The sequence below is a fragment of the Acartia tonsa genome, chromosome 9 (assembly GCF_053477335.1).
Source record: "Acartia tonsa isolate MP-2025a chromosome 9, ASM5347733v1, whole genome shotgun sequence".
Classification (NCBI taxonomy): Eukaryota; Metazoa; Arthropoda; class Copepoda; order Calanoida; family Acartiidae; genus Acartia; species Acartia tonsa.
The window spans coordinates 37,958,675-37,981,643 of NC_137268.1; the positions used below are offsets into that span (position 1 = coordinate 37,958,675).

A 22,969-nucleotide genomic window follows, 5' to 3' on the forward strand; every position below is an offset into this window, starting at 1 on the left:
TCGACTCTCATCTTAATAAAACCAAACAATCAAATTTCAATATAAGTGTCAATGTTCTTAAGCCAACTAATAGGAAAACGTTATTATAAAACTTTTGGGACTGGTTAATAAACACATCAATGTGTTCCTCTTTCCTTCATTTTCATATGATTTTACCTTTCAAAAAGAAAATATACTAACTATATACTTATAGGCCCAATGTTTATTCGAAAATTTAGGTATAATTTAAATATTTCACTTTAGGGAGGAATCAAGGGCCAACCTGGAAATCCTCTGGACCACACAGATGAAGGCGTGTTCTGCGTCAAGGTTAATCCTGGCGGCGCAGCCGAAAAAGAACCTGGAATTAAGGTAAGCAAGCATGCATGCTTAAATATCTTCATAGTGAGTGTGACTTTTTGTTTATTGTTTGTATACTCTTAAGAACCCAATTAGGGTCATTGTAAGAGGTCTGACTAACTAGGCCAAAGTGTTAATATGACTATCAAGTCTTTTTTTACATGAACGGGAAGATCAATCCAGAATTTAGAAATCATGCTTAGATATAAAAATATATGACACTAACGGCCACACTTGATGGAAGGGGGGAGGGGGCAAGTCGAATCTCTACTTTCAATTTTAGTTTAAATAGAAAATTTTTTAAAAATTGCAGATTATTTTTCCAAGAGTAACTTTTCTTGAGAGGTTGGGGTACAAACCCCAATAATAGTATAAGCCTCTCTGGACCAATAAGAAACTCTGTAAAGGAGAACCAATGGTTAGCAAGTTCCTTCAAAAAGCTCACTGTTACATTTATAAAGCCTATTGATTGTCGTTTTAATCAGATAAAATTGCATTAAAATTTATTTTAATTTTTGTAGGTTGGATTGAGAATCATTGAGGTTAACGGACAGAGTTTGCTAGGTGCTACGCACCAAGAAGCTGTAAATATACTTAGGTAAACAATTTTTATTATTTTTGGTTCTGCTTAAACACATAGGTACAATGTTCAAATTCCGAAAAGCTTGAAATGAACCAAAATTAGATGATTTAAGGATTATTCAGCCTAATGCATTTCTGAGTCCAATTCTAATTAATATTTTTTTCTTAGAAATGCTGGAGACCAAATTAAACTACATGTTTGCCATGGATTCGATCCTGAGATCCTCACACCCACTATCAAGCCTGGTAATCACTTTTTAACATTTAGGGAGGAACGGGACCTTGAGCTGTATATTGCACAAGTCCCCAAAGTTTTCAAAATACTTTTTCTTATTCGTTGTCTTAACAACTTTGGGGACTTTGATTTAGTTTTTAATGATTGGTTTATTAAGTTGAGTATCCAAACGTTTCAACCACTGATTATAATCTACATAAGGGTTAATTTTGTGTATCATCAATGGGGATGTACATCAATTTATCGGCCATTGTCTTATTCATTTAAATCCCTGGAAAAGTTGAAAATCGATAGATAAAATCCTAAAATGAATACTTACAATTTTAAAATTGTCGAAACATGTGATAATATTAACTTGTTTAAAAAGTTGTATATCGTATAATATAGAATAGTAAGGGTTTTTGTTTGAAGATTTCAATAACAACTGAACTGATTGAGGTCTCCTTATAAGGGAAGCTTCACCAAGGCTCTGGAATGGTTTTAGGCTAAATGTAGAGTTCATAGATGCCTGTGGGTGATATGCTAGCATTGGATACCTACTATGAAGGTTAGGCTTAACCTAATTGTTTGTTTTAGAGCCCCGCAGGGATGAGAGCATGGAGTTACATACAGAACTAAATTCGCGTCCACAGGTACAAACATTTTTTTATTTTAAAATTTTTAAACAATTTATTGTTTCATCTAAAATTTAGGGATTTACATTTTTACTTATTTTTCTAATAAAAATATTCTAGTCTACTAGGGGTTATTTTTCTGTGCTTTAATTTGGGATTATTATTTTTAATGTTTAAAGTTTTGCTCAGTCTAACTAGTGCAGAATTACCTATATATCTAAACCATTTGCCTTCAGATGAGAGATGAGAGCGAGAATTTAGAGGAGAAATTTATAATAATACGTATGTACACCACTCTACCTCTCTCTCTGTGCATAAATTTGTCCCTGTTTTTATCCTTTTAACTAGGGTTTGGCCGGATATCCGGCCCTTTCAATATCCGGCCGGATATTCAAACTATCCGGATACCGGATATACAGCTGATTTCTAAATGCCGGATATTAGGTAATTTGCCGGATATCCTGTCTTAATTAGATATCCGGCCGGATACCGGATATTCTGCTTTAGAAATCAGCCGGATATCCGGTGTCCGGACAAAAAAGTATCCGGCCCAACCCTAATTTTAACCCTTTTATCATGTATTGAACATAGGGCGCGAATTATTTATCAGGGAAAATACTTTTTGAATACCTTCCTACCTTAACGCCCATTTTCTGATTACACCAAAGAACCTAAATAAACATATTTTTGGTATAATTTAGAATAGTATAACAGTTGTTTATCGGAACGTATTATAGGCAGCTTTCCGCGGATATTAAAACCAGTTTTGTTAGCCTCAAAGGCCCGGGCTAACAAAACAAATACCTATTATTGTTATGACATGTATTTTAATTTTCATGGAAAATTGTCTGTAATACAATACAAGAATTTTCAGTATGGTTGAGAACCGCTTCTAAATCAGCGGATATTAATTGAATAAAGTTAGAGTATAGAGGGGTCGATGGTATATGGCTACATAGAACTATGGCAAAGACCTACTAACATATTCATATTGGTCAAGAAATTCGACAGCTTGGACCCTAAAATGGCCGAGTTTTATACAGGATTTTTCATTATTAGAAACAATGCCCTAACTATAAAATTTAACATATATTTGTGTTTTTCCTTAACAAATAATGGATATATCTTAAAATTAATGAAGGAAACAAATAAATTTTAGCATTGTCAAAAAATTATAAAACTGTAAAAATTTGGACTTTCAGTAAAATAATTTTACTTCAAGCTGTTAACAATACAATCATTTCGGAAAGTAGATATCAATGCCAATTTTTAAAAATAGCAATATTAAGGTTCAAATTAAAATCAATATAGGTTTAATTTGTTTTTAAAATATTTTCCTTTTGAGGGGGCTTTTAAATGTTTTTCCCAGTAATAGATAGATAACTTTCTTCCTTTCCGCTTTCCGAAATATTAGAACTGTCCGTAGCTCCTACGTAGCTTCTGCGCATGTCTATTTATATATCTATATATTTAGTAGAGAAGCTACTCTATAATTCACTTTGTCTATCAGTAAGTCCGGATTTTTTTCCAATGAGTTAAATAAAAATTAATCTGTATTTGACTTTGATAAAAGGATTTTACATCCTATTAAATATATGTAAATCATTGCAGCTCTTTTATGACTATACATGCCCTTCTCTTCTTTTTACATCAGCAACCAAATGAATGTATTTATTTTCAATTCCTGAAAATCATAAAAATCTGTACATTGCTATATTTTCAATATTTTATTCATTAAATCAATTGATTTTAGAAAGACATATTTTTCTAAATGCTGCTACACTTGATATTATCATCCTTGTTATAATGTTCTATTGATTAAAAGGATTATTATTTTTTGTCAACACTTTTTTAGCTAGCTTTGTAATAATTACGTTTAAATTCTGTTAAATTTACTGATAATTATCATCTAATAATTTATCGCTTATTTTCAAGGTCTTACTATTCTAATTATATATACATTATTATGTTTAATAAGAAAATTCCGACATTCATCTCAGTTTATTTTTTAAAAAAATTAGCTATCTTTGAAATATATATTCAAATAAAATAACACAGTACAAATAATAATAAAACAGGGTTTGCTTACAAAACACAAACAAACTAATGGAAACACTTTTGAAAAGATAGCATTGATTTTAAATGATAAATATGCTCAAAATTTTTTACAAAAACTAGGCAAAACATTTTTTTGTCGTTGATAACAATATCTTATTCTTATACTCTTATTTACAAATAGTTTTACACTAAAATCTTTTGATTTAATTGTTTTAACTCTTGTACAATTGGGCAGATGACTTTAATTTATAATAAAGGTCCCCCAAATCCTTATATCAACAAGTTGGTGATTTTGATTATTTCTTCAAACCTTATTCCAATGACAGCATATGAGCTTTCTAGCAGCTAAGGGAGAAAGCAAAATTTATATTGATAAACAACCTTCTGCAGAGCTTTAGGTCTTTGCTTAAGGAATGTTTGTAGCTATCTGTTTATACATCTATACTCTAAATTTATTATTAATTGGGTAAATTCCTTAAAGGTGTTTGTTTTAAGGCCTAAGAACAGGAGTAGAACGATAATATTCACTAAATATGTGTATTCCTTATTGAAAAGAACTATAGACAAAAAAAAGATTTTAAGTTAAAAAAAAATTAAAACCGGAAAATTCATCGAATGTCAAACTGACAATAATAACAAAATTGACAATTAGAAAAAAAATATTGGAAAGAGCTTCAAAAATTAAAAATAATGCAATTATTTCAAAGATATTAATTTTTTAGAACATTATTCGATTGTCCATGGTAATTCTATGTATTATATGTTAAAAATTAATTTTTGTCAGCTTGAAATTAGCAAAGCTTTCAGTGAAAATTTTAGGGTTTTTTTTTAACAATTTTCAGGTATCGTCAGGGTTGTCATTTTGGGCGGGCGCTTTTGGGCGGGCAGTTTTGGGCGGGCGGTTTTGGGCCGCCCAATATAAGGTCCTTTTGGGCAGTTTTGGACACTCCCCTTTTAGGGGAGAGAAAAAGGGGAGGGGGTTAAAAAAGAGGGGGGGGCGGGCCTATTTTTTGGGTGATATCCTTATACTAAAGTAACAGGATGTGTGTCTGTGTGTTTGTACTGAAGGATCTCGCTAACCGCTGAACAGACCGGTTTCTTCTTAACAGGGTAGCTTCTCATAGCTTCTGGGAAGGTTTATAACTATTTTGGGGGAGGGTACCACCACCCTCCTAAGAGAAATTGCTTCTAGAAAAAAATTACACTCCCCCAAAAACTTTTAAAATTTTTTTTTAATCTAAAAATACATATGGGGGGGAGGAAACCCACCCCCCCCCCCCAAAAAAAAAAAAATTATTTCCCCCCCCAATTTTTTTTTACTTTTTCTTTTTAAATCTAATATAGTAATAAAATTGGATTATCAAATTTGACTCTCCCTTCCTCAAGTGCCCCTAGAGGCCTCTAGGGCCATAGCTGCTAGTTAACTATAAAAATTAGTAAGCTTTTTTGTATCTAGAGAAGGATTTCGCTAACTGCTGAACCGATATGGTTCTCCTTTCCAGTGGAGCCTTTATAGGTTCTGAGATGGTTTTAGACTATTTTATTTCTAATAATAAGTCTTGGTATGGTTTTAGGCTATTTTATATCCTTTTTATATGCTTTTTACTACATTTGCCCAAAAAGGGTGCCCAAAACCACTTTTGGGCGCCCAAAACCCGCCTAAAACCCTTTTGGGCAATTGGGCCGCCCAATATCAAAAAAAGTGCCCAATTCGACAACCCTGGGTATCGTTAAAAAATTTGTCTATGGTTCTATTCATTAAGGAATAGGGTAGCGTGGGGTTATTTGGGTAGGGGTTGTACAATACCGGTCACCCCTACCAACTTTTTTTAAAACCATTTTTTAACAATGTTCTAAATGTTTACGAGAGTTTTTAAAAAGTGGGGATATTTTCCGGTTAGCATCTTTTTTGTATAAGAGGGTGTTTGGATTTTTTTGTCAAATCGGCTAGGATTGAGCTAGAAAGGTGTTTAAGGTGTCTAAAGAAAGCTCTTTGCATGCCCTAACAAAAACTACAGGATATGGGTTCTATCTCCAAGATTTAGAGTACACAATCAAGATTTTGTATTTTTTTAAATTCCTGTTGAATAAAATGTGTTGAAATATTAGAGTTAGACTCCATATCATTTTGAGTTTATTGTCAGCTATGTAACACCTTAACCATCTTTGTAGGTCAATCCTAGCCAACTTGAGACAAGAAAAAATGTATCGAAAACTGATGTCAAAACTGGCAGGATTTTTAAAATAATTTTTTTTTGAGGAAAAAATCACTTTTTTCAAAAAATTCCAAGACCTGCGAATCAGAAATTGCCTCTAATTTATGTAGATAGCTTAAATAAAGTCAAGTGACCGGAATTACCCCATGCGTGGGGTAATTCCGGTATAGGCCACCCGCCGCCCTTTAGACCGATTTTTGACCGACTTCTAGCTGCGAGATCTTAATGGGACCGAGACAGGCATCTTCTTAATTGCCATATCATTTATTAGCGATCAAAATAACCGGAAAAAGTTTTTGGAAGTATGCTTTTTTTGATTAGAAGCAAAAAAAGTTACTGGAATCCAGGGTTGTCATTTTGGGCGGGCAGTTTTGGGCGGGCGGTTTTGGGCCGCCCAATATAAGGTCCTTTTGGGCAGTTTTGGGCACCCCCCTTTTAGATGGAAAAAAAGGGGAGGGGGTTAAAAAAGAGGGGGTTGGGCCTATTTTTTTTTTACTAAAGTAACAGGATGTGTGTCTGTTTGTTTGTGTGTTTGTACCGAAGGATCTCGCCAACCGCTGAACCGATCGGGTTCTCCTTAACAGGGTAGCTTCTCATAGGTTCTGGGAAGGTTTATAACTATTTTGGGAAAGGCTACCACCACCCTCCTAAGAGAAATCGCCCCTAGCAAAAATTACACTCCCCCAAAAAAAATTTTATTTTAAACTAAAAATAAAAATGGAGGAGGAAACTCCCCCCCCCTTAAAAAAAAAATTATTCCCCCCCCAATTTTTTTTACTTTTTCTTTTTAAATCTAATATAATAATTGGATTATCAAATTTGACTCTCCCCTCCTCAAGTGCCCCTAGAGGCCTCTAGGGCCGTAGCCGTTAGTTAACTATATAAATTAGTAAGCTTTTTTGTATCTAGAGAAGGATTTCGCTAACTGCTGAACCGATATGGTTCTCCTTTCCAGTGGAGCCTTTATAGGTCCTGAGATGGTTTTAGGCTATTTTATTTCTAATAATAAGTCTAGGTATGGTTTTAGGCTATTTTATATCCTTTTTATATGCTTTTTACGACATTTGCCCAAAAAGGGTGCCCAAAACCACTTTTGGGCGCCCAAAACCCGCCTAAAACCCTTTTGGGCAATTGGGCCGCCCAATATAAAAAAAAAGTGCCCAATTCGACAACCCTGGAATAACCCCACGCTACCCTACACATATTTAGAGAATATTATCGTTCTACTCCTGTTTTCAGGCCTTAAAAGGACTCTCCACAGAAAAATCAACTTTGGATTTTTGAAAATCTAACCTGAAATTATTATTCTCTGTTCAATTTTAGGCATTTTTTGTTTTTGTGGCATCGCGATCGAAGCCCTTTGAAAATTTTGTCCGCCGCCTATTTGTACTGCCGCTATAACAATATATACTACACTTTCCTCCACTCAATATATGTTTGCCGCTAAAGAACATTTGCTCCATTGCAACCGGCCGCTCTACGATTTATCCTCTTCCTTGACTGGACAATCCTGCCGCCTCCATTTTGTGTTCGCCTCCGCCAAATATAACCATCTTTTGCCGCAGTTGCCGCATTCATCGCCCTTCTCCGCCGCTACTCCGCTATACATTGCGTACGTCGCTATACACAACACCCCCAGCCTCCATTTATTTTCTGAACAAGGGAGAGGGGAGCATGTATTAAAAAGCGATGAACAGCGGAGTAGCGGCGGAGAAGGGCGATGAATGCGGCAACGGCGGCAAAAATAGAAGCTAAAAATCACTAAAGCAGCACAAATTAAATGGCGGGAGGATTCACTTAAAAGAGGTAAAAAATTTCAAAGGGCTTCGATCGCGATGCCACAAAAACAAAAAATGCCTAAAATTGAACAGAGAATAATAATTTCAGGTTAGATTTTCCAAAATCCAAAGTTGATTTTTCTGTGGAGAGTCCTTTTAAAACACACACCTTTGCGGAATTTACCCGCAACCTACCTTTCCCTTTATAATTCTTGTAACTCATTCCTCTAACCAATTTAAATTTATATATTTACTAACACTACATAGTAATCAATATTAACCTTTTATATATTAAAATTAACACAACCCTTACTAAACTTATTTAGTTTATAGAAATATAATGAATATCTCAACTAACACAGAATAGTTCAATAAAAACTTTTAATCCAAAAGCTATTAGTTCTAATAAAAGGGATAGTTGCACGAAGTGCATTTAACGGGTTGGGGGTACTTGTAAAAGTGAACATTTAAATGTTTTTGTAGAATATAATATATTTAAAGGTTAGGTAACCAAGAAGAAATTTGAATTAAAAATAAACTTTTACCAGGCAGTTTTAGAGTTACGTTCAAAATGTCTAATTTATTTAAGTAAAAGTCAAGATTTCAGAATTGTTATTGTTGAAAGTACGGGGTAGAAAATTGAAATTCTTTGAAATGTATGCCCTATAAATACCTACAGTTTAACCCATTAAACAGGAAAAAATATGTGGTTCAATAAATTCATGTTTAAATGCATTATGTGCAGGGTGGGGAAAAACCCAGGGTTTTTTCAAAAGCCAAGCCCAACCCAACCCAAAAACCCTTAAAAACCCAGGGTTTTAAGGGGTTTTATTGGGTTTTAAAAAAAAAACCTGGGTGGTTTTTTTTGGGTGGGTTTTTTGATTATGTGCAACTATCCCTTTTATAAGTTTAAACATAAAAATAGATTTTCAATCAAATATAGATGTTTGATATTTTAATCCTTTTTTTTGAGTGATCCCTTTAGAGTCTTTTTTGTCAACAAAATAATTAAAGTTTCTGTTGCAACAATCTTGTTATGTTTTTGAGGGGGGAGGGGAGTTTATAGAATCGTCTTCTATTGGGATGGTACCCTCCCCTAAAAATAGGGATAAACATTTCCCTGACCAAAAGAAGATTCTGAAATGAGAATTTTTTCAGTCGAGCGTTTTGCGAGATCTTAAACTACTGTCAGATAGACAGACATTCTGCTACTTTTACATAAGGATAATCTTTTTATGCTTAATTATGCTTTGTTATGACTGTCTAACAACTTCACTAAAAAATTAAATTGTATCGTTTTTTTCTGTCGCATTTTTTTATATTCTAATTATTTTATTTTTATTAGATTCCTGACTTAAGCCCTACAGTGCCCCTCACTCAAATATCACAACCAGCTGAAGTAGTTCCCCCCACCATCCTGCCCCACAATTCTTCCTACACCAGCATTAGCCCCCCTCCACCACCCCCCGCAGAAGAATCCGCCACCCCTGGCCTCCACCACCACCACCAACAAGAGTTAGATACAAGCAAAGATGTAATCGAAGCTATGCATAACAATTATGTTAATAATGATGATGAGCCAACAAGGAATGGTGAATCCGAGTCAGTAGTTAATTATTCAGCCAGTGTTGATTATCAAGAATATAACACCATCACTAATGAGAACAACACCAGTTCAGATGATCCTATCAATAATAAGACTAACAATGTTGATGAAGAGGAAGTTATTGAAGTTATCGAGGTAAAGGATGTTGATATGAATGGAGATGCGCCAACTAATGGTGGTGAAGATGTTGTTAGTCCTGTTGAAGGAGCTGCAGCAGCTGCTATTGTTAGTCCAGAACCTGAAGAACTTTCATCTTTACCTGAAACACCTAGGTAAAAGTTTATGCTTTTTTTTTAAAAAAAAAGGCATACATTTTTCACCTCTCCAACAAGTTTTAAAAAATAGTGCTCTTTCGTCTTTACTTTGTCTCTTGGGACATCTTAAACGATGGTTTTAAGAAAATAATTTTCTTGAATGTATAACAGTGGAATTGGATTTTTGTATTATCTTTACCTTATAAAATCCATGAATAATAAAAATAAATTGTAATTAACTTTCTTTAATGACCTTGGACAGACCTACACGAATTATAGTGTGACTACGATTTTTTATTTAATTTCACAAACAAAAACTCTTTTTAGGAAAATTAGACCGCCAATTCCCGCAAAGCCACAATCACCAATAGTCAAAATGCGGACATCGTCGGTGATAAACGCGGGTTACCAGCCATCTACGCCGCAGCATGACAGCAGAGCGGCCAGTGAACCACCTAGTGACGCGCCTTCGGCATTCCCCGGTGGAGAAATGTTATCACTCCCCCCGCAGACAAATTCTGATTCACCCATGCCTGAACTATTGTCCTTAAAGGATAGGCTCCAGTTATTTGAAAAGGTTTGGTGATTTTTATAATTATAAATAACAATATTATTTCATAACATTTTGTTCTAACTTCTATAGAGTCCTTCCCTGGAAGCAGTGTTGCGGATCCGCATTAATTGTATGCGGATCCGGATCCTCCAAATTCGGTCAGTGCTGATCCGGATCCGGCTCTGGATCCGGATCCGGATCCTTGACAATAAAAATAAAATCATCGACCAGGGGTATACGAAAAGGGAAGGGGAGATTATATACAATGTGAGAGAGAAGAGTGTGGGAGTGAATCAGCTGATCTTAACAAGGTTACCAGATATTTCAAAATTTGTAAGTGACTATTTTATATAAATTTAGGTAGAATTTTCCATAAATTTATACCCCTGCAAAAAAAAAGCGGATCCGGATCCTTGGACTCAAAAAAATGCAGATCCTTAGCTTAGGTTTAGCAAAAGGAAATATCTACTTGTATTAAAATTAATCTCTATGTAACAGCCTGTCTTTAGCTTCAAAGGATAATGATTCTTTAGACACTAGTGGGTACGCTTCTAGCATCTAGGGGCTAGAAAATAGCTTGAAACCTTCCCAAGATTTAAATCTGAAAACACAATAGCCTAAAACCATCAAAGGACCTAAATCATATGAAGCTATTGAGATATGAAGCTTTAGATAACAAAAAAAAGTTATACAATAGGGTTAATATAATCTTCGCCATTTAGGAGATCAAGCAACAGACCGTGCCCATTGAGCCCAAAAAGGACCGTAAATTTTCTTTCCTTTCTGAAGATGAACTTCGTAAAATGAAAGAGGAAGAAGCAGCTAGGATTGCCTCTATGACTAGGTAACATTGATTGATAGATAGATAGATAGATAGATAGATAGATAGATGAACTGAATAACATCCTTATAATAAAGTAACAGGATGTCTGTGTGTTTTTATGTTTGTTTGTACCGAAGGATCTCCCTAACCGCTGAACCGATCGGGTTCTCCTTAACAGGGTAGCTTCTAATAGGTCCCGGGAAGGTTTATATCTATTTTGGGGGAGGGTATCACCACCCTCCCAAGAGAAATCACAAAAAAATAAAGTGCCTGCACTAGAGGACTCCAGGGGCTTAGCCGCTAGTTACAGATAAAGACTTAAATAGTCAGATAGAGAAATACAGAAATAGTATATGCATTTACAGAATTATTATTACTTGGATCTTATACCAGATTATCATGTACTCTTGTGAAACTTGTATCTGGCTAAAATAATGATCCCCTGTTCTATAAAAAGTAAGTTATGGTGTTATATACTATACTAACGGCTTCGCCTCTAGCCTCTATGGGCTTTGTCCCAAGAGGTAATTAAAAAAAAATTAAGTACTACTTCTCCATAAGAAAATAAATCTAACTTCTCCGCAAGAAACAAAAAATCGGAGTGGGGATTTTTTATTTTTAGGGGCGTTAAGGGTGTCTCACCCCCCAAGAAAATAGCTTAAAACCACCACTTACATATCTAGTAATTAATTATAGAGATGATTCGCTTATTATATTGTATTTTGTTGTCCCAGGAATCAGTATACCAAAAATCATATCAATCGGATAATTAGATCGCATAAAAAAGTAAAAAAAATCAACATGTTTAAAATTGAAGTACGGACATTCTGGTAGTGATTATAGAGTGGCAATGCTTTCTAAATCGTACCTAACTACAACAGGAATCACCATGCAAAGTTTTAAATCAATAGGGCAATTCTAACATGCCTAAATTAACGAAAAAAGCTATTCGATCCAGACTGACGGACGGACCCTAATTATAGGAAAGCTTCGTTTTTAAAAACTTTAAAAAAAACACAAAATAATATTTTATCTCTTAAGGTTGGATCTGGAGACTCTGGACTCCTTGACATCTCAACTAAGTACAGAGGATGCCAGTATTCTTCTAGGAGAGCTGGAGGGTGGTCAAGTCAATGTTCCAGATGAGCTAGACACAGTCAGAGAGAATACAGCTGCTGAACTTCTGGAAGCTGAAGGAGACGAGGTAGTAAAATTGTTTCCAGTGTGGCTTTAAAACTGTTTAATATCAGCTGAATTAGAACTGGTTCTCAGCCATACAAAAAAAAAACATGTAAAGGCTCGTATAGCCTTCGGCACATCGGGGCAATCAAATCTAGTTTTGATCTTATATTATATTTTTTTATTTTAACATCCGCGGAAAGGAGTCTATCCCCGTATCGCTTCAAAAACCGATTAATATCCGGTGGATTAGAACCGTATTACATCGAGTTTTCTACGAATATAAAAATGTACAATCATATGATTTAAACCAGTTTTTTGTCCCTTGCCTTTGGCATTTCGGGGCTATCCGCGGAAAGCTGTTCATACTACGATAAGAAAAATGACTATTCCTTAAATAAAAATTTTTAAAACTAATCAGAAAACTAGCTCGAGTTAAATTGAAAATTGATTGAAATATTTTATTATTAAGTTGGTAAAAGAGGCTCGCAGTGCTTGGAGGAAAGAAAGATTAAGATCATTTGAAGAGGATGAAAATCAAGCACAAAATATTGTGGACAGAATCACAGAACTTTCTAAATATTCAGGTAATTGCAGGGATCTGCAGGGATAAGACAATGGACGACAAACCTTTATTAATATACATCCCAAAGATGATACACAAAATTACTCCTTCTGGCAGATAATATTGGTTAAAAAGTTTGGAGACTATCTATCAGTTTAAAACCAACCAATAGAAAGAGAGGGTAGGTTTCTGGTAAAATCCGTATAAGTTATGTGTTTAAGTAAAAAAAAAATAGTAGAACGATAAAAATTTGCGTTAACTTTTTTTTTAAAAAATTTGTCTATAGTTCTTTTCTTTTCTTTAGTGAATATTATCGTTCTACTACTATTTTTAAGCCTTAAAACACACACCTTTACGGATTCTAACCTACCCCTTTCTTTGAATAAAGCACCCAAAATTGGCAAACCAACAAATAAGATGACTTAGTTATAAAACTTTCTGTGACCCTTTTATCTCTGAAAAAGTCTTATTATTTTTGATCTTACACATTTCATTCAACTTAATAAACGCATAAGTACAAATTTTCAAAATTTGATATTTGAACTTTATTTTAAGTTCAAAAAGTAAGGGAACTCAGGGAATAAGTAAATTGCCGATATATTGATGTATATCTCTAATGATGATACACAAAATTACCCTCACTGAAGTTTGGAATTAGTAGTTGAAGAGTTTGGACATTCAAAAAATTTACCAACCAATTAAAATTCAATAAAAATCCCAAGGTTGTGAAGCCTGCGAATAAGAAAACCATATTATAAGACTTTGGAGAATAGTGTAATAAACAGTCCAATGCCCCCTTCCTCCCTCCCTGGTAGCAGCTTATCCTTATTTTTAGAAGCGAAGCTTTTCTATAATTAGGGTCGGCCCATTTTAAACATGTTGCTTTTTAGGTAACTTTTTTAACATCAAATATTTATGTGATAAAATTATCCGATTGGTCTGATTTTTGGAATACTGATTCCTAGGACAACAAAGTACATTGTTAAAAGCGAAGCATCTCTTTAATCAAGTCCTAAAAATGTAAGTATGTCCGTAAACAATATCCTGTAATTAAGCAGCTTTTCAGCAGATATACTTACAATTTTGTTTCGTTCGACTTTTATACATTTATTTTTGATTATTCAGTTATGACATGTGTTAATGTTCGTTTGTCCTACCGTTTTAGATTTCGCTTTTACGGATGTTGTCATCCTTGTTTGTGTTTAGAAGAGGATAACGGAAACTACCTGGAATCTGGACAGAAGACCATAGAACTGTTGCGGGAGCCAGGTGATCTGCCTGCTGGCAACAATGACAACAACATGGATGATACTACCACTGAAACAGAATCTGATGTGCATACAAGTAAGCATACAGATATATAAATAGGTAAACTTAGTAATATGATGGCATCTTATGGGATAAGACAATGGACGATTAATTGATGTACATTCATAATTATTAGGGTTGGGCTGGATACTTTTTTGGCCGGATGTCCGGCTGATTTATAATGCCGGATATCCGGTTTCAGGCCGGATATCTGGACAACGCTAAGTATCCGGCAAATTACTGGGTATCCGGCTGGATAACCGGATATCCGGAATTAGAAATCAGCCGGATTTACGGAATCCGGATAGTTTTAATATCCGGTATCCGGTCGGATATTCTGCAAAACCGGATATCCGGCCCAATCCTAATAATTATCATTAAAAAAATCACCCCTTCTGTAGATTAATATTGGTTTTAAAGTTTGGAACCAACTAATCCAAATCCAATAAGAATACCCAAAGTTTCTAAGCCAACGAATAAGAGGTTGGGTACCAGTATAATTTACAGTCCAATTTCTCCCCACTCCAGGGTAATAAGATAAGAGCAGTGAACATCGTATTCTGTGAAAGGAAAATTAAAATATTAGAAACAATGATTAGTTAGAGAATTTTTTGATTGTTTCGAAAGGCAGAAGGCTCTAGCCAACAAAATAAAGAAAAATTTTATTACATTTTAAATGCAGAAAATTCTCGAAATACAGTACATGTCTTTTCAGTACAACTTAGAATCGGCTTTAATCCAGCTTATACCATTTGTCATTAAGGGGAAATACATAGTAAAATTAACGACCTTATATCTACTAGGATTGGCAATCCGAATCCGGAATCCGTCCAATTTTTGGACACAGAATCCGAATCCGCAATCTGCAATTTAAATTGTTGGATCTACTGCAGTTCACGGTAAAATATTGCTGGTAACGAATATTGCTGAAAATCTATGAATTTTAAAGGCTGCCAAACGGCTGAACGTACAAATCGTACTCGCACACCATTTTAAGCGGCATAAAAAGGCCTACAAATAATCTGGAATAGCCAAGATCCAATTATGCATAGGGAAAGCTTCACTGAAGAAAAGACGCGTAGAATTGGCCTTTTTCGCGCATTTCTCTGCACTGCGAGATAATTATGCATTATTGATTTATGATTATTCCAGATTATTTGTAGGCCTTCTTATGCCGCTTAAAACAGTGTGCGAGCATGATCTGTACGTTCATCGGTTTGGCAGCTAGCAGCATTTAAAATTCATAGATTTTTAGCAATATTCGTTACCAGCAATATTTTACCGTGAACTGCAGTAGATCCAAATTGTTAATTGTTATTACTTTTATTTTACAATGTGTCAGACAAAAACCAAAAAAAATTTTTATTGTTTCTTAACTACAAGTATAATGGTGGATAGCATCTAAAATATTGCTAGAATCCACGGATTAATCCGCTTTATTTTTTGGCGGATTTTTGTAAGAATCCATATCCGACCCTAATATCTACCCCTAACCAACATTTTAGATTTTTTCGCTTGTTGGCTATATCTTCTTCCTGGCTAGCGGAAACGAATCGTGCTCATAGCCAGAATAATGGAATTAGAAATAAAATTTTTTATGACAACTTACTTGTTTTAGGTACAACTAGTCCTGACTCAGCTTGATCCAACCAATCACAATTCATCTTTTCAATCTGACTAATCACCTGCTTAGGCTGAACATCCAACCAGCCAATCACAACAAAGCTACAGCTTCTATTCAACCAATAGAAATCCAAAATGAAAATCAACCAAGCCAACAAAATTTAAACCAATTAGAATCCAGTTTTCAATCCTGTTGAGACAAACAATCTATATTTTTGACAATTTATGAATTACAACCCCTGACAAAAATGCATAAAAAGCTTCCAATAATCTGCTCTACAATATATGCAACCAAAACTGCTGGAAAGTAGTTCAAATTCTAACCACTAGATGACAAAGTAAGTAAAAGATAATCCGGAACTAATGCTATGAACATGTTTACTAAGTTAAATTGCAATTTTAATAGTGTTAAGTGTGATAATTTATGGAAGAAACTTAATTCAAGACATCTCATGTATACATTGCTTTAAAATGCAATGCATGTTTCTTACCGCAAAGAAAACAGTGCTTGAATACAAATAAACATCTTTCTCTACATTATTTTTTTTCCAAACTTTTTGCTGCGTTGCAATTTTGAGTGAGATATTATTGTGTTCATAATTAAAACTTCACACCAAAAAGTTTAGCTTAGTAAAAGAAACAAGTTTTTAGAAAAACTACTGCTTGTTTTATTTTATTTTCAAGCAACTTTGAAGGTCTTTTAAAAGAATTATTCTAACATATATTTTTCAATCTTAAAAATTATAAAATATTTTGATAAGTCTATTGTAATAAAAAAGAATCTATTCTGATAAAATATTTTTATGTATTTCTATATTTTAAATGAATTGTTTAAATGTAAAAGATATAATTAAATTAAGAAGGAATAGATATTATTTGTTCAATGTTGATTGTTTATATTTATGTATGTGTATGTAATTTTTAAGTTTTGATCATTTTTATTCAGAGGTGGATTCTTTAAAAAAAATTTGGCTCTCTGTCTCACTGAAATTAGTGAGGTTCGATATAATTTTTTTGTGAAAAATTGTTAGATTTTTAATGCGATTTTGAAGGATTTTCCACAAAAATTATTAACGAGCTTCACTAATTTTAGTGAGGCAGTGAGCCAAAAAGTTTTTTAAGAATCCACCACAGGTTTTATTTATTTAGAATAGGTTAGTGTATTTTCATTTTAAATGATTGACAATTTTTAATATAAATTGGCTGTTATTTATGCTATCAATTGTAAATGTACAGTCTTTTGGCGAAAAGATATTTTTAATATTTTTTTAGTTCTTAAATACCTTTAAATATTTTTGTAATTTAGAGCTTAGGACAAAAAAAAGCTTTTATTTTTAGTTTATATTGCATTTAGGTATCACTGACAAGGTCTCGTAGATAAAATTACACTTTTGAAATAATTATTTTTTTTCTATTTAAAAAAAATATATTTTTCTGGTTAGATTAGAAATTTTCTCTTTGGGTAAAAAAGATATATTTTAAACCGTCACTGCCGATTTTAGTATTTGAAATGTACCCCCCTTTTTTAATTAAAATAGATTTCAAAACCATTTCTAAATCCATATTTTTTACCCAAATAGAATTTTTAAGCATAAAAAAACTGCTATAAAAAAAGAAAATTAAATGTGATAAAACTGTGCGCGGCCAAAAGACTGTATAGGTATCCTAATTCTGGTGGTTTCTAAAGTAATGTAAAATAAGTTTGGCACATTTTTTGCAAAATAAGGTTCGCGGATTTTTGCAAAATGATATTCGCTGATTTTTGGCAAAATTTAGAAAAATTTATTTTAGATTAATAAACTTCATTATAGGGATCAAGTTTAAACTAGGGCTAAACAAAAACATATAAAATACATATTTTTCAAAAGCCACTTTATTTTGTTTAAGTTTTAACTATATTTTCAAAAAGGGGATTTCTGGAAAATATTTTTATTTTTATTTATCTTGTGGCGTAAAAAAAAACATCGGATAATGGATAGAAAACGAAGTAGCGGGTTGCGTCGCATTTTCACATTAGCTTTTCTCCCATTTATAGCCCCTGCAGGGGCTTTAACCCCGTGGGGTCAGGTTACCCTGCGGGGCAATCATTAACAATAACATATATACCTAACCTAACCTAATCTATCTAAAGCTACCGTGAAAATACGACGCAACCCGCTACATCGTTTCCTTCCATGATCCAAAACTTGATTAAAAGCTATCTATCTATCTATAGTGCCTATTAAGTTATTCCAACAAAGTAAGTGCAAATCCAAGTGTTTTAAGTTGATTTGCCTTAATTATCATGCCTTTGAATATCACTTTATGTTTTATTTTAAAAAGTTGAATATTTTACTAAAAAGGGGTTTAAAATGAACATTTATGAAAATGATATAATTTTGTATAAAATCTTGTATTAGTTCACTCAATGATGTGATGTTTCAATGTAATGAAATTAATTCAATAGTGTGTCAGTAGTTAAGAAAATACGGGTATAATCCCTTTCGTGGCAATGCTCTTTAAGGGGCGATTCTTTATTTTTTCACAGTAGCTTTTCTCCTATTTCTAGCCTCTGCAGGGCAAATTGCCTAACGCAGTGGGGCAATCACCTAACCTATCAAAAAACATTTAAAAAAAAAAAGACGAATCGCCCCTTAAGGGGCGTTGCCACGAAAGGGACTATTCCCGAAAATACTTACGCTATATTAATAATTTAATTCATTATACATATATAGTTTAATCATGAAATGTTTAAGGCAGCATAATAATTCTTCTAGTATGACTTTGAAACCGATTAATATCCGGTGGATAAGAACTGGTTATCAGCCACACTGAAAAATCATGTATCGTATCGTGTTATATCCAGTTTTCTACAAATATAGGAATGTAGCTCGGGGCTAACAAAACTAGTTTGAATCTTATAATTGTACATTTTTCTATCCGCGAAAAGCTGTTTTGTTTATAATACGATGCGATAAATAACTATTATAAACATTTTATACCAAAAAAGGAAAATTATTCTGGGCAATTTAAAGGAATAGAATTTTATTTTTATTGAAAAAATATTCTTTTTCAGTTTGTCTTGAAATATTTACTTGAATCAATAATTTGTTGTATTATTTAAGCACACCTCATAATACACGATGGATAGTAATAAAATGCCGTTTATCGAAGTCGTACACGGCCATACGCAATGTTGAAATTGTGACGCAAACTTCAGATTATCTAATTCGCTATGATATATAGATGAATCCCTCTCAAAACGCGAAAACTGAGATTTGAAATTTGCGTCTCCCTTCCTGTATTGCGTATGACTGCGTACGACTTGGAGAAACGACACTTAATAACTGTCCATCATATTACATATATTGCACATTAATATTCACCTCCTAAGTAATCTTTACAATGCTTTCTCAATTTAGCACCGAAATTGGATGGCATTTATTTGCCCTCTGTCCTGTCTATCTAATCCATTTTAGAATAGATATCTAATCTAGGTAGATAATTTTCTATCTCATATCTCGCCTTTCTGTGCCCTATTATAACTAACTTATTTTTGAACTCTTAAATTGTTCTAAAAAAAAAATTTATAGTACAATTTCGGTTCATGCTTATGATTATTTATTTATTCTACATTCTGTTTTCTAGTTTTTGACTTCTTTTTTATTGCTTAATATGTTTATTATTATTATAATCTATAGAAAAAATGTGTAAATATATTGACAAAATAAATGATGCTAAAATTGAAATTTGTTCTTTTATTTCTTGATTTCATACTGGCAGCTACTTTGCTAGATGCCTCTATAATCTTTACCAGTATATTTCAGTATTTCTTAAATTCCAATAAATTTTGCATTAATATATGTTTTTTCAAGTAGGTCATTATGTCAGATTTTTTTCGGCGCTTCGCATTAATAAATATGCAGCAAAAATGGATTTAAGTTGTATTAGACATTATACAAATGGCTAAAATAATAATTTTAAAATTTTGAATTCTCATGTTGTATACTCTGTGTTGAAATCCCATCGTCTTCGTTCAATCAATCAAAGTTGAAAAAATTGTCGAAAAAACGCGGCATTTTTTAAAACCTCATCTCAGGCCTCCAGGTGGATCCTTGACAGGTAAATCTGAAAATTTTTACTTATATAGTTACTTAAGCCATAACCTTTTTCCTTATGACAATTTGACTTATATCAATTTATTCATCTTTATAGCAACTTAAAAGAAAAATATATCAAGGTCTTAAAAAAAATGCACTGGTTAAAATTTCTAAAGTCAGGTAATAATTCTCATTATTTTTTAGTGCACCAGATTTGGTAATAAATGGAAATGCTAAAATTTTTTATTTTCCAATCCATCTCATCTCTATTTGACCTTCTTTGAATTATTAAAGAACAGTTTATGGGCCAGAGATGGGGTTTTAAAAATGCCGCGTTTTTTCGACAATTTTTTTGACATTGATTGATTGAACGAAGACGATGGGATTTTAACACTGAGATAGGTTTTTAAAAGATGCCGTGTTTTTTCTTGACATTTTTTATGCTATGAATAACAAGCGCGGCATTTGCGAAATCTAAACAGAGTATACAACTATTTATTTAATTATTTCGCTTTTGTTGGTACAGCCTTTTTAAAAGAAAAACAAATTATCTTAAATCCATTTTTGCTGCATATTAATTAATATATCTTTTTAGAGCTATATTAGACACTATACAAATGGCTAAAATAATAATTTTAAAATTTTGAATTCTTAAGTTGTATACTCTGTTTAGATTTCGCGAATGCCACGCTTATTAGTCATAGCATAAAAAATGTGGAGAAAAAACGCGGCATCTTTTAAAACCCATCTCAGAGTATACAACTTAAGAATTCAAAATTTTAAAATTATTATTTTAGCCATTTGTATGTCTAATACAACTTAATCCATTTTTGCTGCATATTTATTAATTCATCTTTTTAGATCTGTATTAGACATTATACAAATGGCTAAAATAATAATTTTAAAATTTTAAATTCTTAAGTTGTATACTCTGTTAAAAACCTTATTTAATCTTGAAGATCAATGCCCCGTACGATTTTAACAGAGTATACAACTTAAGAATTTAAAATTTTAAAGTTGTTATTTTGGCCATTTGTATAATATCTAACAGCTCTAAAAAGATGCATTAATAAATATTCAGCAAAAATGAATTCAAGTTGTATTAGACATTATACAAATGGCTAAAATAATAATTTTAAAATTTTGAATTCTTAAGTTGTATACTCTGTGTTGAAATCCAATCGTCTTCGTTCAATCAATCAATGTCTAAAAAATTGTTTATTATTGTACATTTTAAAGTTAGTAGTAAATGAATACATACATGAAAACATTTAATAACCAAGTATTTAAATTTGAAGTTTATTTCCATTACAGTAAAAAATTTTCCTGTACAGATATGTACATTCCTCAGAGGTGGGTTTTAATAAGTAAAGGCCGTGTTTTTTGACATATTTTTAGACATATCGTCTTTGTTCAACCAATCATTGTTATGAAAATGCCCCATGGAAATTAACAGAGTATACAACTATTTATTAAATTATTTCGCTTTTGTTGGTACCGCCTTCATAAAAGGAAAACAAATGATCTCAAATCCATTTTTGCTGCATATTAATTAATGCATCTTTTTAGAGCTGTATTAGACATTATATATACAAATGGCTGAAATTATAACTTTAAAATTTTGAATTCTTAAGTTGTATACTCTGTTTTAATTCTACAAGGCATTTTCAAAATAATGATTGATTGAATGAAGGCGATATGTCTAAAAAAAATGTCGCAAAAACGCGGCATTCACTTATAAAAACCACCTCCGAGATGGGTTTTTAATACAACTTAAATCCATTTTCGCTGCAAATTTATTAATGCATCTTTTTAGAGCTGTGTTAGACATTATACAAATAGCTAAAATAATAATTTAAAATTTTGAATTCTCAAGTTGTATACCCTGTTAAAAACCTTATTTCATCTTGAAGATCAATGCCCCGTACGATTTTAACAGAGTACTCAACTTGAGAATTCAAAATTTTAAATTATCATTTTAGCCATTTGTATAATGTCTAACACAGCTCTAAAAAGATGCATTAAAAAATTTGCAGCAAAAATGGATTTAAGTTGTATTAGACATTTTAATATTTGAATTCTTATGTTGTATACTCTGTGTTGAAATACCATCGTCTTCGTTCAATCAATCAATGTCTAAAAAATTGTTTTTTTACGCTATGAATAACAAGCGCGGCATTCGCGAAATCTAAATAGAGTATACAACTTAAGAATTCAAAATTTTAAAATTATTATTTTAGCCATTTGTATAATGTCTAATATAGCTCTAAAAACATATATAAATTAATATGCAGCAAAAATGGATTTAAGATAATTCATAATATTTTTTTAATTCTAAAGTTATATATGAACCCATATTTTTTATGCCTGTGGAAGATTATATTTTACTTCAAAGTTTTGATTAAACCGAGGTTAAAAAAATTGATTTTTTCAATAATTACTCAACATAATTTTAAAAGTAAGGTGTCAAATTAAAGATCTTACTATTTTTGTTCATACTGGCCATTTTCTTCTTTTATTTTGTTGCGTTTTAGTACCTTAAAACCGACTTAATTATTTTTTTTTAAAACTTAAATTACTTAAAAAATAAGAGGTCTACAAAAAAACCTATTGCATATCTGAATTCTATGAAAAATTTTACATCTACTACTTACTGAAAGAACCGGCTAGCTATCTTAAATAAAAAGCAAAAAAGTTGATACATCTTCTTTGTTAATAATAAAGGTGCAATATTTCTTTATAAACAGTCTGATAAAAGTGTAGACTAATTCTCCAAAGTGGGTTATTTATTGTCCAACACAATAAAAAAGGATATTACTATTTTGAATAACCTCTGAGATTCAACCCTTTGTAGACAGTGAGGTATTTTTTGTCAATAATTCGAATTTAAAATATATATTTATTACCTAATTACTATGTTATAAAAAAACTAATTGGCAATTTTAAATCCTTAACAGTAAGTAAATTGTTTCAACTATATATGACAAGTTAAATATCCCTACAAACTTTATAAGAAACAAAAACATTCAGATTTTCCCTGTTTTTTCCTTTTTCCCTCCAAAAATACCATAAAATCAAGGCATTATTTCTGGATATTTTTTGTTAATAGGACGTTTTTTGTTGATCAGTGTTGTGAAGTGTGCTTAGAAAATGTTAA

At 32.4% G+C, this 22,969-nt stretch overlaps 1 protein-coding gene across 5 annotated transcripts in view; it reads left to right on the forward strand.

Annotated features, from left to right (window-relative positions):
* The window catches only part of scrib (scribble planar cell polarity protein), a 57,685-nt gene extending 38,224 nt beyond the window's left edge, over positions 1-19,461 (forward strand). The window contains exons 37-49 of one of the 5 annotated variants that reach the window (XM_080172782.1): positions 244-351; positions 861-937; positions 1,091-1,167; positions 1,733-1,788; positions 9,168-9,700; positions 10,010-10,259; positions 10,958-11,079; positions 12,100-12,262; positions 12,710-12,824; positions 14,009-14,146; positions 15,729-16,681; positions 16,868-18,204; positions 18,389-19,461. In XM_080172782.1, the coding sequence (XP_080028908.1) occupies positions 244-351; positions 861-937; positions 1,091-1,167; positions 1,733-1,788; positions 9,168-9,700; positions 10,010-10,259; positions 10,958-11,079; positions 12,100-12,262; positions 12,710-12,824; positions 14,009-14,146; positions 15,729-15,754 (1,665 nt within the window). In that variant the 3' untranslated portion in view covers positions 15,755-16,681; positions 16,868-18,204; positions 18,389-19,461. Of the gene's footprint in view, positions 1-243; positions 352-860; positions 938-1,090; positions 1,168-1,732; positions 1,789-9,167; positions 9,701-10,009; positions 10,260-10,957; positions 11,080-12,099; positions 12,263-12,709; positions 12,825-14,008; positions 14,171-15,728; positions 16,682-16,867 lie in introns of all 5 variants that reach the window. The other 4 variants (XM_080172783.1, XM_080172784.1, XM_080172780.1 and 1 more) reach the window with 4 other exon arrangements.
* Positions 19,462-22,969: the final 3,508 nt, after the last annotated feature.